This window comes from Chrysoperla carnea, chromosome 3 (genome assembly GCF_905475395.1).
Source record: "Chrysoperla carnea chromosome 3, inChrCarn1.1, whole genome shotgun sequence".
Lineage (NCBI taxonomy): Eukaryota > Metazoa > Arthropoda > Insecta > Neuroptera > Chrysopidae > Chrysoperla > Chrysoperla carnea.
In genome coordinates, this window is record NC_058339.1 from 12,887,261 (window position 1) to 12,903,123 (window position 15,863).

The 15,863-nt window shown below is 28.7% G+C and overlaps 1 protein-coding gene across 1 annotated transcript in view; it reads left to right on the forward strand.

The window, feature by feature from the left end:
• The window catches only part of LOC123295865 (discoidin domain-containing receptor 2-like), a 470,079-nt gene that overhangs the window by 204,892 nt on the left and 249,324 nt on the right, over positions 1-15,863 (forward strand). Inside the window, exon 4 of the mRNA XM_044877326.1 lies at positions 803-950. Coding sequence (XP_044733261.1) covers positions 803-950 — 148 coding nt within the window. The remainder of the gene's footprint in view (positions 1-802; positions 951-15,863) is intronic.

The following is a 15,863-nucleotide window of genomic DNA, read 5'->3' on the forward strand; positions in this document are numbered from 1 at the left end:
GATGAAAGGGGTAAAGATTGGTACACTTTTACAAATTATGAATATTTAGAGATTGGACAAGAGTAATACCTTTCTCTTGTTTATCGAAAATCAAAATTCTTATCTTTGTCTCCGATCTTGTTGACAAGTGTGGACTAATACCTTGATATATATTACATATATATGTAATATATATCAAGGTATACTAAGTTTAGTCCCAAGTTTGAAACGCTTAAAGATATTGATGCTACGAAAAAAATTTTGCTATAGGTGTTTATAAAATCACTTCATTTGTCCATTTCTGGTTGTCCGTTTGTCTGTCTGTTCGTCCGTCTGTCATAACGATAACTCAAAAACTTATATCAAGTTTTATAGCGTGCTCAGGAAGTAAAAAGTGAGGCCGAGTTCATAAATGAGCAACATAGGTCAACTGGGTTTTGGGTTCATAAGACCCATCTTATAAACTGTTGTGAATTACAAAAAATTTCCTTATACAAAAATGGACAAATTTTGTTTGAAACATTTTTTCGTAAACATCACTGTGTACCCGTGAGGGCGCAAATTGTGGGAAAATATATGGGAATATCAGTTATGTATGTGTGAAATGCATGTATGTGTCATGTGAGAGTGTAATCAACACTGTCTATACATAGTATTTCAACAGTTAAATTAGTCAATTGTTTGTTTTCACTTCTCTGTGATAAATATTGTAATTACATTTGTAACATAATTTGCGAACGTTGAGGGTCACTTCATTATTTTTAATATATTTGTGATTATACCTACCCTTGATATATATTAATGAATTTTTCTTTTGTTTCAGGTGCTAACGGGGAACAGTAACACATATTTAGTAGTGCGTCAACGTTTAGAATTACCATTTGTGGCAAGTCGTGTAAGATTTATACCGTATAGTGAACATCCACGTACTGTGTGTATGCGTGTAGAACTCTATGGTTGTCCATGGGAACGTAAGTATTAATAATAATAATCTTAATAATTTTGTTAATATTAAAACTCATCCATTTTATGTGTATCATATAATAAAAGCTAATTAAACTAAACATATTAAACTGAACATCTTTCATATTATATATCTCATTAAATTATTTTATTATTGTTGACATTTTACTTCATTTAGTATGTAATGACAGACTTGACATTATATATCAAGCAGTCTATTTAAGAGGATATAGAAGACAATTTTAGCGCGACCATGAGTCTACAATGCAGTAAAAAAAAAACCAATGAAGTAATTGTTTTTTTTGTTAATGGAATGAAAAACTATAAAATGTGTTAACAGGTTTTTTTGTAGAGGGTCGGAAAAAGTATACAATTTTTTGAATGAGGTCGCCTTCAGGATCAAACATGGATTAACATTGCTTTTTGAGTGGAACTACATTTTTTTTTGTAGCAGATTCTTTTCAGGGAAAAGCAACTTTCGTTGATAACATTTTTTCCAATCCTCAATTTTTTGCTCATGATTTCATGGTTTTTTGTTACTAAAAACTTTAAGAAATAGTTTAAGAAATAAAATTTATTATGGAATGTTAGGAACTTTATACTTCCGACAAAAATTTCCGAACGTAGTATACGATTTTATGCCCTTAAACAAAAACGGTTTGATGAAGGATTTTCCTTCGTAAACCAATTTATTTTTCGTGTCATTATTTTCAAATCATTTTTAAAAGCCTCTGAACAAAACATTATTTTTTACGGTGAACTTTGTGGAATGGACATTTTTCAAATACTTGACAATTTCGGTTATGGTGATAAATGAATGCAATGACGCTACTAGAATCATTCAATAAAAATCTATTATATAACAAAGTGTTATTTTTTGGTTAAGAAAGTGAATAATTTTTTATTTTCTTTGACAACATCGTGATAATAAATTAACATAAAGGGAAGCATAACACAATCGTAACAAAATAATTATACAACTTTGCTTTCGTACTAAATTGTATATTTCGTAAATAAATTGTGCAACTCCAACCTTCAATAAAGATTGACAAAACATTAAATTTCTTTATTGAATAGTTTTTTGTCGATACCAAACAAACACCCCTATTCGATATTCTATTAAACATTAAGTTAATAAAATTAGGGGAAAACACCCACTATTATTGAAAAGAAAAATGTATGTGACATGAACAAGTGAATTTTCATTTTATTTGTGTTGTTATTGGTCCTTAATGGTCAGAATAAGTGAACAACAATCTTTTTTTTCCGATACTATTCGTACTTACTCTTAACAACGTTACATCGAAATATTTACTACAACTATTGACTTGTAAAAAACTTGTGTACAATGTGTCCCATTTTAAAAACGCTTGACTTCTTATTTTGACTTTTTATAGTTTTTTTTCATCACTTCTAGTGAATAATTCTCACTGGACTGGGAGAAAAGTAAGTTGATTTTTGAAAATTTTGAGTAGTATGCAACATATGAACGTTAGAATTCCTAATTAAACAAAGAGGAAGATATATATTTGACGAATTCTATGTATACATTGTATATCGAAAGAGAACGAATAAAATATTATTATTATTATTATTATTATTATTATAGTTTAATTACGTCACTGCACGGTATCATCGTAGAGATTACATATAAAACTTTTTTGCTAAAAGGAGTACAAAAGCAGGCGTTCCGAAGATCTTATATTACTTCCAAAGGCCTCTGTTCGCAAAGTTGTTGCTGCTATTACAGGACACTGGTTGGGGGACAGGCATGCTGAACGCTTGGGCCTGCCAGTATATCACGGCTACTGCAGGAGCTGTCACAGTGCTGAGGAGGAGGAGAAAATGTCTCATCTTCTCTGTCACTGCCCAGCTCTTGTCATGAACAGATGGACTTACTTGAGCCAGATTCTCTTTGACGACCTCTCCGACCTGGAGTCCGTCGACGTCAAAGCTTTCCTGATGTTCTTAAACAGCTCCAATTGATTCATGGAGTAGTGGCTGGATATGAGCCAACCCTTTTTCGGTATCACAACGGACCTTAGGGTCTAAGTGTGTCCCACCCCAGAACAGCCACTCTAACCTAACCTAACCTAAAAGAGATGGGCAAAAATCTTTGAATGCTTATAACCTCTTGTCTTTTAATCAATTTTAATTTAATTTTCAAATTTTGTTATGGAATCAAGTCTTGTCTTTCATTTTTATGGATAATATGGAAAATTCTACACCAGGCAACTGCCGTATTATGAAAGATTTGAAAATTATACACTTTCCTTTCTGCATTATAAGTATGCAAGCTTTCTTGACCTTCAAAAAAATTTAATTACTTTACTTTGAACTAGAATGCGATACAATTTTCAAGTTCAAACCTAGTGAATATCGTTGAAACACTCCGTAGATAATTTTGGGTTTCCTTAAAAGTACTTTACTATAACAATAATAGAAAATTGGTTAGACACACTTATAGTTCAACTCTACAACATGTAGTTTGGATAGGGAATGGTCGTTGATTCTATACAGTCGATGTTACAGTAAGTACTAAATTGAAGTAGAACTATCAATAGTCCCCTTATGTTTATAAACACGTAAACTAGTTCATATAATATTATAAAGTCCCTAAACAACTCTCTTGGCGATAACTTGTTCAGTCATCTAGTTATACACAACGAATGGTAAGATAGATATAATACTGTATTTCCAAAAAAACAAAATCTGCTCTCACGAGTGTGGCTATTAAAGTGCAGACCAAAAACTTTGATTGAATAAAGTATTCCATAACATATTATGTCTATTTCATTTTACTAAACCTATCCGAGAAAGAGGAAAGCCGCAAAATTTTAGGATCTATGTTCTTAATTGCACGTTATCGTTCTGATTTGTTTGACGATTGGTAGGTAAAACTAAAAAAAGTATAACAAAAAAACCCCAAAACCTACCATTGTCACCTAGGTCACCTTAGAAACTAAAACTTCTACAAGTGTTTCAGCTCTCACCGAGTTGCATCAAATTCCAAAACAAAAATTTATTTTTTGCGTTAGTCTCGATTTTGTTCAAAGGGGTACCGCTTAAAAAATTGCAAAAAATCGAGAAATTTGACTGCATTTGATGACTGGTCGAATAGTTTTTGAGATACTGATTAAAATCGATCCAAATGTTTCGATATCTCAAAAACTTTTCACCCAATCATGAAATGAACCTGATTTTTATACTTTTTGGATCAAAATTTCCCCATCCACCGATTTTTTTAAAGGTATATCCCTTAAATCTTAAAAAATAAATGGGATTTTTTGATTTTCGAAATAAACACTACAACTTTCTCTCAGAAAATAAAAATAAAGGAGAAAACTGTTGTTATTTTATGGTTAAATAATAATATTGTGATGCGTCACTATACGATAATTAATTTTCATTGATCCGTACACCCAATCTCCAAATATGTTATTTTTTCTGATTGGAAATTTATTATTTAATTTGTATAATCAATCATTTTTATATTCATCTCGTTTATTAATAATATAATATGTTCTTCTCTATAATATGTATGAGATTACTCATAGGATTTTTTTTTTCAATAAGAAAGCCGCTAAATTAATTTGAATCAATTTTTTCCATGAGCAGTTTTTTGCAGGCAAGACTTCACCATTATTTTCATAATTAAATTATCTTTCGGTGCCACTCTAGGTAACTACACCGATTTGTTAACCGATCGAAACTGGTATCAAATAAACGATAATATAAATACGAAAAAAATGATATAGACTTGCCTGCAAAAAATCGTTAATAGAAAAAATTGATTACAATTAATTCCATTAAAAATAGCCATGAATACTTTTCGATAGAAAAACTATGATAAGCGGAAATCAAGGACAGGTATTCCTAATTCATCTGGATGTCATAGTTCATATAAATATATAACACAGTAGCTACGTCGATGAATATATACAACTACTTTAAGGAATATTTTATAATCTGCCTTTATCTCATCTGATGTACTTATATACTAAAATGATATTTATTCAATTTAACACCTACATTGTTTCCAGAAGCAGATTCCATTAATTTCTTAATATTTCTATCTAACGTCAATTTCTTATCCAATTATTCTGATTAGTGCTTTCATTTTTTGTTATTTAAGTGTCTAGCCATTTTAATTTCGATAAAGAAACGATGACTTAAAGAATAAATAAAAATTATTCTGGTAAATTTCACCAAGAGTGTGATCGTATTTTTATATTTTTTGGCTAATACTGACTTCCATTTTATGAGTATGATCTTTTAATACTCCCTGGTTTATGTAACCATTCGTTTTCGTAGGTTCAGATTTGTTTGCGGGTTGAGACGTAAAACCTAATGTTACACAAAAAACAACATAAAAATCGACCATTTTCTCCTGATTCACCTCGAAATTTAAAATTTTTCTAATCGATTCAGCCTGGCATGAATTTGTGAATATGCGAAAAAAAATTTGTATGTTTGTCAAAATTATATATTTCTTCTACTAACAAAATAAGTTATCGGAAGAAGATAATAGGGATAATTTAAAGTTAGTACAAGACAGTTTTATCTTATGTTATAAAATAAATATCCTGATCAAACCACTACTTTATCTACTTAATGAAAAGGTTTTGAAGAAATAACTTCCAAATTTTCTTTGCTTAGTCCACTGTTTTATTTATAAATTAATAATTTAAATTATTATTACAGACATGTTTCGTCTAAACTTAGACATTTTCAATGTGAAGTATAATTTAATGTTGATCGCTTTTTATACAGCAATTTTTTGTGACGTATTCATATGGAATGTGTACCAAAATTAACAAGTTTAATTTTTGTTTTCAAGAAACATTTACAAGGTGAAATACCTTTGTGTCAAATTAAGATAAAAATTGTTAAAATATTAAGAAATTAGATAACAATAGATAAAAATGATTAGAGTAGATAAAATATTTGCATAGAATAAATAACAGTTTTGAGAAGATAAAATTAAATAAAATAGATCACAGATAGGTTAAAATAGTTAAAAGAACAAATAAAAGAATAAATAAATCGATAAAAGAGTAAATAAAATAAATAGGTAAAAGAATAAATACAATAATAGATAAAAAGAAGTTAAAAATCTATGATCTTTCCGTTAAAATTGAGTTTAGGTACATAAAATAATAGGTTAGCTATCGGATTATGTCGAAAAAGGTCGAGTAATAGTCTGTTTGATCATTAAGTAATGTTGATGAACCTCTCTTGTGTTTATAAATGCGGGTGAATCAGCATTTGCGAATCATCTGATACAAGAAGGCCACATTCCGGATCAAAAAATAGAAATTCTACATGTTGCACAAAAGGGTCAAAAATTAAATTTATGGGAGGCTATCGAGATTTATAAACACAAGAGAGGTTCATCAACATTACTTAATGACCAAACAGACTATTACTCGACCTTTTTCGACATAATCCGATAGCTAACCTATTATTTTATGTACCTAAACTCAATTTTAACGGAAAGATCATAGATTTTTAACTTCTTTTTATCTTTTTATCTATTATTGTATTTATTCTTTTACCTATTTATTTTATTTACTCTTTTATCGATTTATTTATTCTTTTATTTGTTCTTTTAACTATTTTAACCTATCTGTGATCTATTTTATTTAATTTTATCTTCTCAAAACTGTTATTTATTCTATGCAAATATTTTATCTACTCTAATCATTTTTATCTATTGTTATCTAATTTCTTAATATTTTAACAATTTTTATCTTAATTTGACACAAAGGTATTTCACCTTGTAAATGTTTCTTGAAAACAAAAATTAAACTTGTTAATTTTGGTACACATTCCATATGAATACGTCACAAAAAATTGCTGTATAAAAAGCGATCAACATTAAATTATACTTCACATTGAAAATGTCTAAGTTTAGACGAAACATGTCTGTAATAATAATTTAAATTATTTATTTATAAATAAAACAGTGGACTAAGCAAAGAAAATTTGGAAGTTATTTCTTCAAAACCTATTATGGAGTTCCACAAAGTAAAGCTCTCTACAATCAATTACTTAATGAAAAGTTTGTCTTTTTTAAACTAATATTTCAATTAATTCATACAGTAAAGAATAAAGAAAGTGCTATAAGGTTAAATTCTTTCAAGAATCATTTGACTTCTAAAAGTATTACATTAAATTTTCAGAAAATATCTTGTTAATAAAAAAGTAAGTGCTACATTTATTAATTGCGAAGGTACGAAGGAAACATAGTTCCTACCGGGTGTCCAACGACACTCTATCAGATTATTTTTTTCAGACCTATGGATATATTTTGGTTTCTATGTGTTTTCAAAGAATTTTGGAAAATAGTTCACAAATGCTCACTTATTATGTTAATCATCATAGAAAACGTATAAAAGTAACCAAAATTCGTAACGGAACAGCTAATTCAAAACCAAGGACTTTTTTCAGCGCAATAAAATGCAATTGGTGTAGATTACTTCAATATAGGTACCTATTACTATTAGATACGTTATAAATTGAATAGGCTGTTTCGAACTAATAAACTCCATTAAATCAAATACATTTGCCAGTAAACAATGAATGATTTCATTAATTGAATTTTCATTATATACACACACGCTAAAATGAATAAAGTTGATAACATCTCTTGCTTGTTTGACAACACACGATTTTCAGTGTTGATTTCATATTGAATACAACGAACTCTTTTTACAACAGTATATAAAAGTTTTTAACAAAAAATCACACTTCAATGAGTTTTTTTTTTCAATACCTGCAATACAACTTTTTTTTTTATCAAATAGTACATAAAATTTAATAAAAATATATATAATATATCAGTTTATCACATAATATACTTGAATTGATGATCAAAATAGAGTTCAAAGTATTATCAATAGTTATCAAATATGAACTGATCTGTGTGAGTATATGTTCACATGCACCACCAACTAACTCATTCCTATAATATACTATGGGGAACATATTTTTGCGATGAGTTATATCCCATTCATGTACAGTGCCTTTTAGACAACTAGATACGATCCCCTTTAGTGGCCTTCATAGAAAAACTAGGAATATGCTATTAAGTTGTTAATGGTTTTGGATTAACAATATTCTTACAGGTTTATTAAAAGTCATCGTAGCAAGTACGAAAACCAGCTGCTTCGTTAAACTTGCTGCAAGATAATCTAAACTATGCCAAACCTAGTCACATTAGTTTTAGTAATTCTGTTGGCCTCTCTTAATATAATAATAAAAACACTAGTCGCTATCCACTCGCTTCGCTGGGCAATTCAAACTTAACAAATACTACTCTCCTCTCTAACACTTCCAATATAACTAATGCCAACTTTAAACAAATACTACCACATATTAATCTCCCATCTGCCTACTCTATCGTAGGCCGAGAACTGGTGAACGATTTTAAGTATGTTCTTGAGATACTACGGAAAATTTTGAAATTGAGGTAGAAAGACCCCTAAATAAGATAGTTAACGTCTGGTTGAAGGATAGTAGAATGTTTCTTAGTAAAGAAATTTCTTTATTCAAGAAATGTTTCTGAATCATTTTGAAATTTTTATATCCTTAAGGTAGATATAAGGAATTTAAAAAATAAAAAAACCAGACCAATCAGTCGGGTCAAAATTTAAACCAGACTGCTGCAAATTCCCAAAGTCAAATTGACTGACTTCACTTTCATATACAAATTTTTCCTCACTAATATATAAAAATTTTAAAGCACTTCTAGAGATGCTATAAAGATGTAGTTTTGCATTCAACGCGAAATTTCTGGGAATCTCTAGAAAAAAATGAAAAATTTTATCATTTCAATCCCTCGGAAAATTGGATAAACACCTCCTAAAATTACTTTTTTCTGTTCTATAAAATGCTAGAAAGATGGGAGTTTTCATTAGTCGAGTCCAAATAAAATTAAAATAACAGAATACTTTGAAAAGTTTCATAAACCACATCGCAGCCCCTCGGAAAGTCGAAAAAAAACACGGCCCAAAATTACGTTTTTCTATTGTATACATGCTAGAAGGATGGGTTTTACATCAATCGATTCGGAATAAAGTCAAATTTACAGAATAGTTCGAAAAAATTGTATTACTCAAATCATATATGTCATACTATCAATAAATGTTTCTCTAAAAAAATGTCTATTTTTTCTACACTAGGACACTAAAAAATGTTCCACATTTTCACACCTTTTAAAAATGGTAAATGAAAGTTCAAAAAGTTTTTAGAGAAATTCGATTAAAATTTTTGAAGTATTTTGTAAACAAATGGCGCAAAAAACTAAGAAAGGGAAGGGACGTTAAACTGACGCAATGTATGAAAATTTCTTTGTTGTTCCAACTTGATTCAATCATGCTGTACATTTGTGTAAAATATAATACTATCAACCAGTTACATGTTATAAATTCAACGCCTACGTGATTGATTATCACTCTATTGGGAAATCAATGAGATGTGAGTTATACTATCATATGCTAGGTCATATTATATATACCATATTCCAACTATACTATTGTACATGTACACATCCTATCATGTACTAAACAGAAAAGTAAAATCTTGTATGTAACATATTAATAATTTTATAAATATATTGCATATCATTCCACAATGTTAATGTTACCATGAATTTTATTTTTAATGCTATTTTGTAGGCAATAAAACGTGATGCCGGGAAAAAATACTCAAAGAATTGAAGTATTTATATTTTCGAAATATTATATTCGATTTGATATTCTGTAAAGAAGCGTAAATCAAACGATTGGACTGGGCGATTGATCATTTATATACCCTGTACATATGAAATAATATTAATTCCCAAGTTTGTAAAGCTTAGAAATATAAATTTTTTAAGTTATTATGTGTTTTTATAAAATTCATTTCGATTTGTCATTCTGCCATCTGTCCTCTTTCCGTATGTTCGTTCAGAATCATGATAACTAAAAAAAAAACGAAGAGAAATATGCTCAGAACATTAAAAGTTAGTAGTATCCATCTTGTAAACCATACGAAATAGAACAAAAGGGAAAAATGTTCCTTACAAAAAATAAAAACTTGAAATCTTCGAAATCTTTCATTTATGGCTCAAAAAGATTATCATAGATGGAGCAGTAAAATGTAAGATTAAATCTTTTTTTTTATTGTATGTTTAAAAATTATAGCTCATGTGTTATTCTGATGCAGGAGCTATATTATTATACAGTTTCATTTAAATCCGTAGAATAAACAAACAAAAAAACACACGAGCATCCTTACTTTCACATTTATAATAAATTTAAAAAAAATTAAAATAATAAATGTAAAACAATTCATGGCTATCTATTCTGATATACTCAATAAATTATGACTATGTTACACTTAAAAAAAATTGAAAACTGTGCATATATTTTAGCTGTGTAAAATAATCCTTTCAAGTGTTACGGGAGGGCGATAAGTGAGATCAAGAGAAGTGGAGGCTATAAAGCGGTGATTTTTACTTTTATGCCCAGTGAAGCGGGCGGGAATACATGGTATAAAAATAACTAAATAGTTAGCAGACTTATTTTCGATGCTTAAATTTTTCAACATTTCTAGCATTTTCAGTTTTTCATATGTAAATTGTTATTTTCTGCATAAATGGAGTTGCTCTTTTACGTGAAATTAAAAATTGCTTTGTTTTATTTGAAACTTATATGCATTCAGAAATTTTTTAATAATCTTTTAATCTACAAAAGTAAAGAGATTATTTAAATTATAGTTATATTTCATACTATAAACAGATTTAATAACTAAACTCGTTTAAATAGGTTAAATTTATAAAATCCAATTGTCTTATATAATTTTTTTTTATAATCAACAAAAACGATTAAACAATGTTAAATAATATAATATTATTAAGTAATTAAAATGAATATCATTCATGTTCTGATTTAATAAATATACCTGCCTACCTATAAGTATATTAAACGTATACCTTTACTATATTACATGAGATCTTGTACACGCAATAAAACCATAAATGTTTTATCATCTATTAATCATAAAAAATGTTCATCAAAATCCAAAGTGTAGTGGTCGATGCCCAATTTTTCAGCTCGCTATCTTTTTTCGTTTTTGAGTTTTCGTGGTGACAGACGGACAACCGGTAATGGACTAATTAGCTGATTTTATTAATACATATACCAAAATTTTGTCGGTAGCATCAATATTTTTAAGTGTTACAAACTTTGGGACTAAACTTAGTATACCTTGATATATTTCATATAAACATGGTATAAAAGACATACTTCTGATTTAGTAGTCAACCTAATACGTGCATACATTAACTACATTTGATTTGATCAGGATATTTATTATGGCATAACATAAAATTTAGTTGTACTTACTTTTAATTATCTCTTTTTTCTTTATCTTCTGAAAGCTTACTTTCACAATTTATTTTTTCATGAAAAAACATCATTTTTTCATGAAAAATACAAATGGTGAAATGTTAAAATATTTATCGAATCGATTGAAAAAACTTGAGTTTCCTAAGTGACTTAGATGAAAATGGTCGGTTTTGGTGTCATTTTTTTTGTTACACTTTTTTATTTTACCTGTTAATCAGCAAAATAAATATAGCAATTACGTTCGGTAAAAACCATAGTTGAAAAATTTATCCTTTGCATTTGACACTCTTCTTTTTTATATAACAGGTAATTTAACAATAATTTTTATAAATTTCGATTTTTGCCCCAATTTCCTAGATCAGTTTTTTGTATTTTTAAAATACGTATTTTCGATTACCAAGTAGTCATCATTATTAAGAATTAGCTCTTTGCTAATTTGGTGGCGGACTGCACATAATTTTTATTATTGTTGCTTTGGTGTATTCAATAAAAAAACATGTACTATATGTAATTGAAATTACAACAACTAAGGGAAAGCTTGCATGTATAATGACTACTACATTCATATTTCACAAAAATAGAAGATAGAAATAATAGCACCCATAAAGCTTTCACGACGAAATTCGTAAAATTTTGTTAAGTCCGACACTATTTAACTAATGGTTTTTGAAATATAAACATATACAACATAATTGTATTGGTGACTTTTCAACGTGTTTTGTATGATACGCTACCCGAAAGAATTTAGTTATAGGTAGTACTTCTATTTTTTTTTATTGAAAATGGAAGAAGAATTTATTAGTGAATTTCATGTTTGATAACCACCTACTTCCTTAAATAATCTTTTCATTTGATTACAAAAGGAAATAATAATGTAATCAAAACAAAACTATTATACGAAAATGGGCTTTTTTGTTCTCAATTTAGTTGTATCAATTTTCATTATTCTGAAACGGAATTCCTTTCACTTAATGTATTTTTAATGCTTTGCATTTCTATTTTACAGTATTAAATTGATGTTTAAGGTACGGCTTTTTCAATTAGGAAATAAAGAATATGAATTAAAAAGATTTGATTTCCTTTGCGCTTCGTGCAGAATCGAATTAAGCATTCATTTTGATAATCATCTTAAAGTAGTTGGCCCACGCAAAAAAATCTCAAAACTTAATATAAGTACTTAAATCGTCATTTTTCATGTTTGATATTACTTCTATTTGAAATAGTATACTCATTCAACCATTTTTACTTTTCTAAACATTAAACTGACTAAGCAGTAGCAAAAAAGTATAGGAAAAAATGAGAGGTGTCATGGGACACCCGGTAGGAACAATGTACCGCTGGTTATCAATTATATAGTATTAGTAATAACAAGCACAATGAAGGAATGGTAATAAAAATGGTATTGAATACTTTTTTTTTAATATTTTCTTCAATTTTTCGATTTTTTGCAATTTTTTAAGGGGTACGTACCCCTTTGAAAAATCGAGAAAAACGCAAAAAAAATTTTGTTTTGGAATTTGATGAAACTCGGTGGATGGGGTAATTTTGATCCAAAAAGTATAAAAATCAGTTTAATTTGATGATTGGGTTCAATTTTAGCGAGTAAAACTTCATTTTCAAAAAAGTTAGAAAAATTAAAATCCATAAAATTGTGAACAAAAGGGAGGGTAAGTGAAGGCTGGCTATAACGTGATAGTCTATGTTTTAAAAAAGAGAAATTGCCCAGCAAAGCGGTCAAGTATCTGCTAGTCTATCTATATTTGACTATTAATAATTATGAACAAAATTAAAAAATCAATTGAATAACATTGTTGACTTTTTGGTAAATAAACTTTTTCCATGCCATATAAAAGATTATATAAATCATACCGTACAATAAATATTTAAAATATATAATATTTATTTTATATTATATTTCATTAATCATACGTAGTACACCAAAAACTTTTAAATAAACAAAACTGTCACTAGCAATAAAGTGGGTATTTCAAACAACATTTGAGCTAACTATATATGTATGTATATGCTTTACTTTATTCTAAAGCATAGAGAGCTATATGTGTATATATGTGCTGTGCTGTGCTGTGTGGTATACTAACTCCTTGTTTATTTATTTGTTATTTGTTTTATTTATATCATGTTATTGTTGTTGTTGTTGTTCTTTACTGTTTTATTTATTTAAATTTAGGTATGATGATGCTGATGATTTTATATAAAACGAGCTTAAAAATGAAATACTTTTGATAAACGTTATATGTTATCTTATGGTGGTATTCATAGACGTATCTTACTTTTATTTTTATATAGAGTACTCCAATTTAATTTTCTCAGCTTAACTTTCCTTCAGTAATACGTTTCCGGAAAAATGACTCCAGCTCATTGAATCTTAAATTTCTTACTTAAAAATTCACTCTTATTTGCAAACTAGCTGTGAACTACCCGCTTTACTGGGCAACATCCCCACTTGCACCCCTCCCTCCACATTTCCTTGCGTGGGATAACAGTTTTGTAATGTACACGTCATGCTCTTTTATTTGATACCCCACTTAGGTATATTTGTAAATATTCGATAATTCCTTCCCACTTTCTCGCTACACCTTTCTACCCTCCGAAGGTTAAAAGTAGATAGAAACAAAAGATCTTTGAAGCTGGTTGTATATCGTGTCAATATTTGAGCTTAATCGATGCACAACTTTTTTAGTTTTTGAAGCATATCCCTTTCAACCCCTATTTCAACACCTTACTCTACAATAATATGGATGTATTATACATAAAAACCTTCCTCTTGAATCACTCTATCTATTTAAAAAAATCACTCTATCGCATAAAAATCCGTTGCATAGTTTCAAAGATTTAAGCATACAAAGGGACATAGGGACAGAGAAAGCGACCTTGTTTTATACTATGTATTGATGATACAGACATTGTAAAATGTTAATAACATTATCGATAAACTTGTTTCTCAAAATATAAGAGATAACTTCATTCAATTGCCATCAAATTTTGGAATTGTTTTCATAATCAAACGCTTGATGGATGAGTTTTAGACAAAACAAACTACAGTAACTTTTTTTTTTTGTATATGATCATGCAATTTTAATTCCTGATACAAGAACGATGTGGTCTTGTGGTGTTCACACCCGCTCTTCATATGGAAGATCTCCAGGTCAAAACTCATCTACGTCAATTGATTTTTTTTAAATTAATTTTAATTTTTAAAGAATAGTTTCTATTGGTTTCCCACGACACGTCCTACATTTCTTATCTTAACCAATTCGAGAATTAACAGGTGGGTCATTGTTCAGATTTCCCTTGACACCTCCCACATTTCTTATCTTAACCAATTCGAGAATGAACTGGTGGGTCATTGTTCAGTCAAAATATGTAAAAGACTTTGTACCTATATAAGGTACAAAGTAAAAGATATGTGTAATTTTAGATTTTTTCGGTGCAATTTGGTTTCTATTAAATGTTTGTTAGAGCGATTTTGATTCTGGCTGAAATATTTGTGTGCTCCCTATAATGGTTTTAAATTTCGGGATTTTACTGTAATCTGTCGCCTTATATGTCGCGGAAAGGCATTAGGTCAGAAAAAATTTCTCTCTTGATTCAAATTGATCCTCTGGAATAAATATTTTCAATAGTTTTGCTATGGTAAATTATTTACAATCAATTTTATTTTAACTACACTGCTCTTGATTGGAAATATTCCCCAAATGTTATTCCAAGAAATAAAAATCTGGGAACTTTAATTACAATTCGATAATTGGTTTCGTCGCATTGGAATAACAACCACTCCATTCGTACACCAACACAAACTTGCGAGTTATTAATCAAATTAATTTCTAATAATCTTTCAATTCAGTTTAGTTGCTAGAGTTATATAGTTGCTATAAACAGAAAGTTCTTTGGAAAATATTTCGCTTAGAAAGCGGACAAGTCCGCATCTTTAACAAAATGAGCACCTAAGCTCCCATTTTAGTTCTTCCTCGAAATACGACTTTTTATTTTAAAGAATTTTCCCACTTGTTTTGAATACATTTTTAAAGTAAACATATATAATATCTTGGTATTTTTTAAAACGATAAAATAACAAGTATGGCTTTTAATATATTGTTCATTTTTAACTCTCAAAATTGTTTAATAATACTTTGTGAAACTCATGTGTAGTGCCTTTATTTTGTTTTATAACAAAACATTTATAAGATCTTTGTATGCTTACTTACACTTTCAATATAGTATGTTTCATTTGCCTTGTGGCATATGTAGTTTTTAAAATAATATTTGTATAACTTTTCTGTCAAAGAATGGATGAGAACGAAGTAATTCGTTATGTTTGTGACTGTATTAAGCAGGTCCTCTTCATGCCGATTATTTTCAAAAATATTCATAATTAGATTGCATTAAGTTTTCCAATTGTTAAGTACCAACGTGTTAATCCTTTTTCTATGACATGCATTTGTATCTTAAATATGTGAACTATTCGTAGTGTACTAGACTGTAAGACCCTATAATGAAGTGAAATTT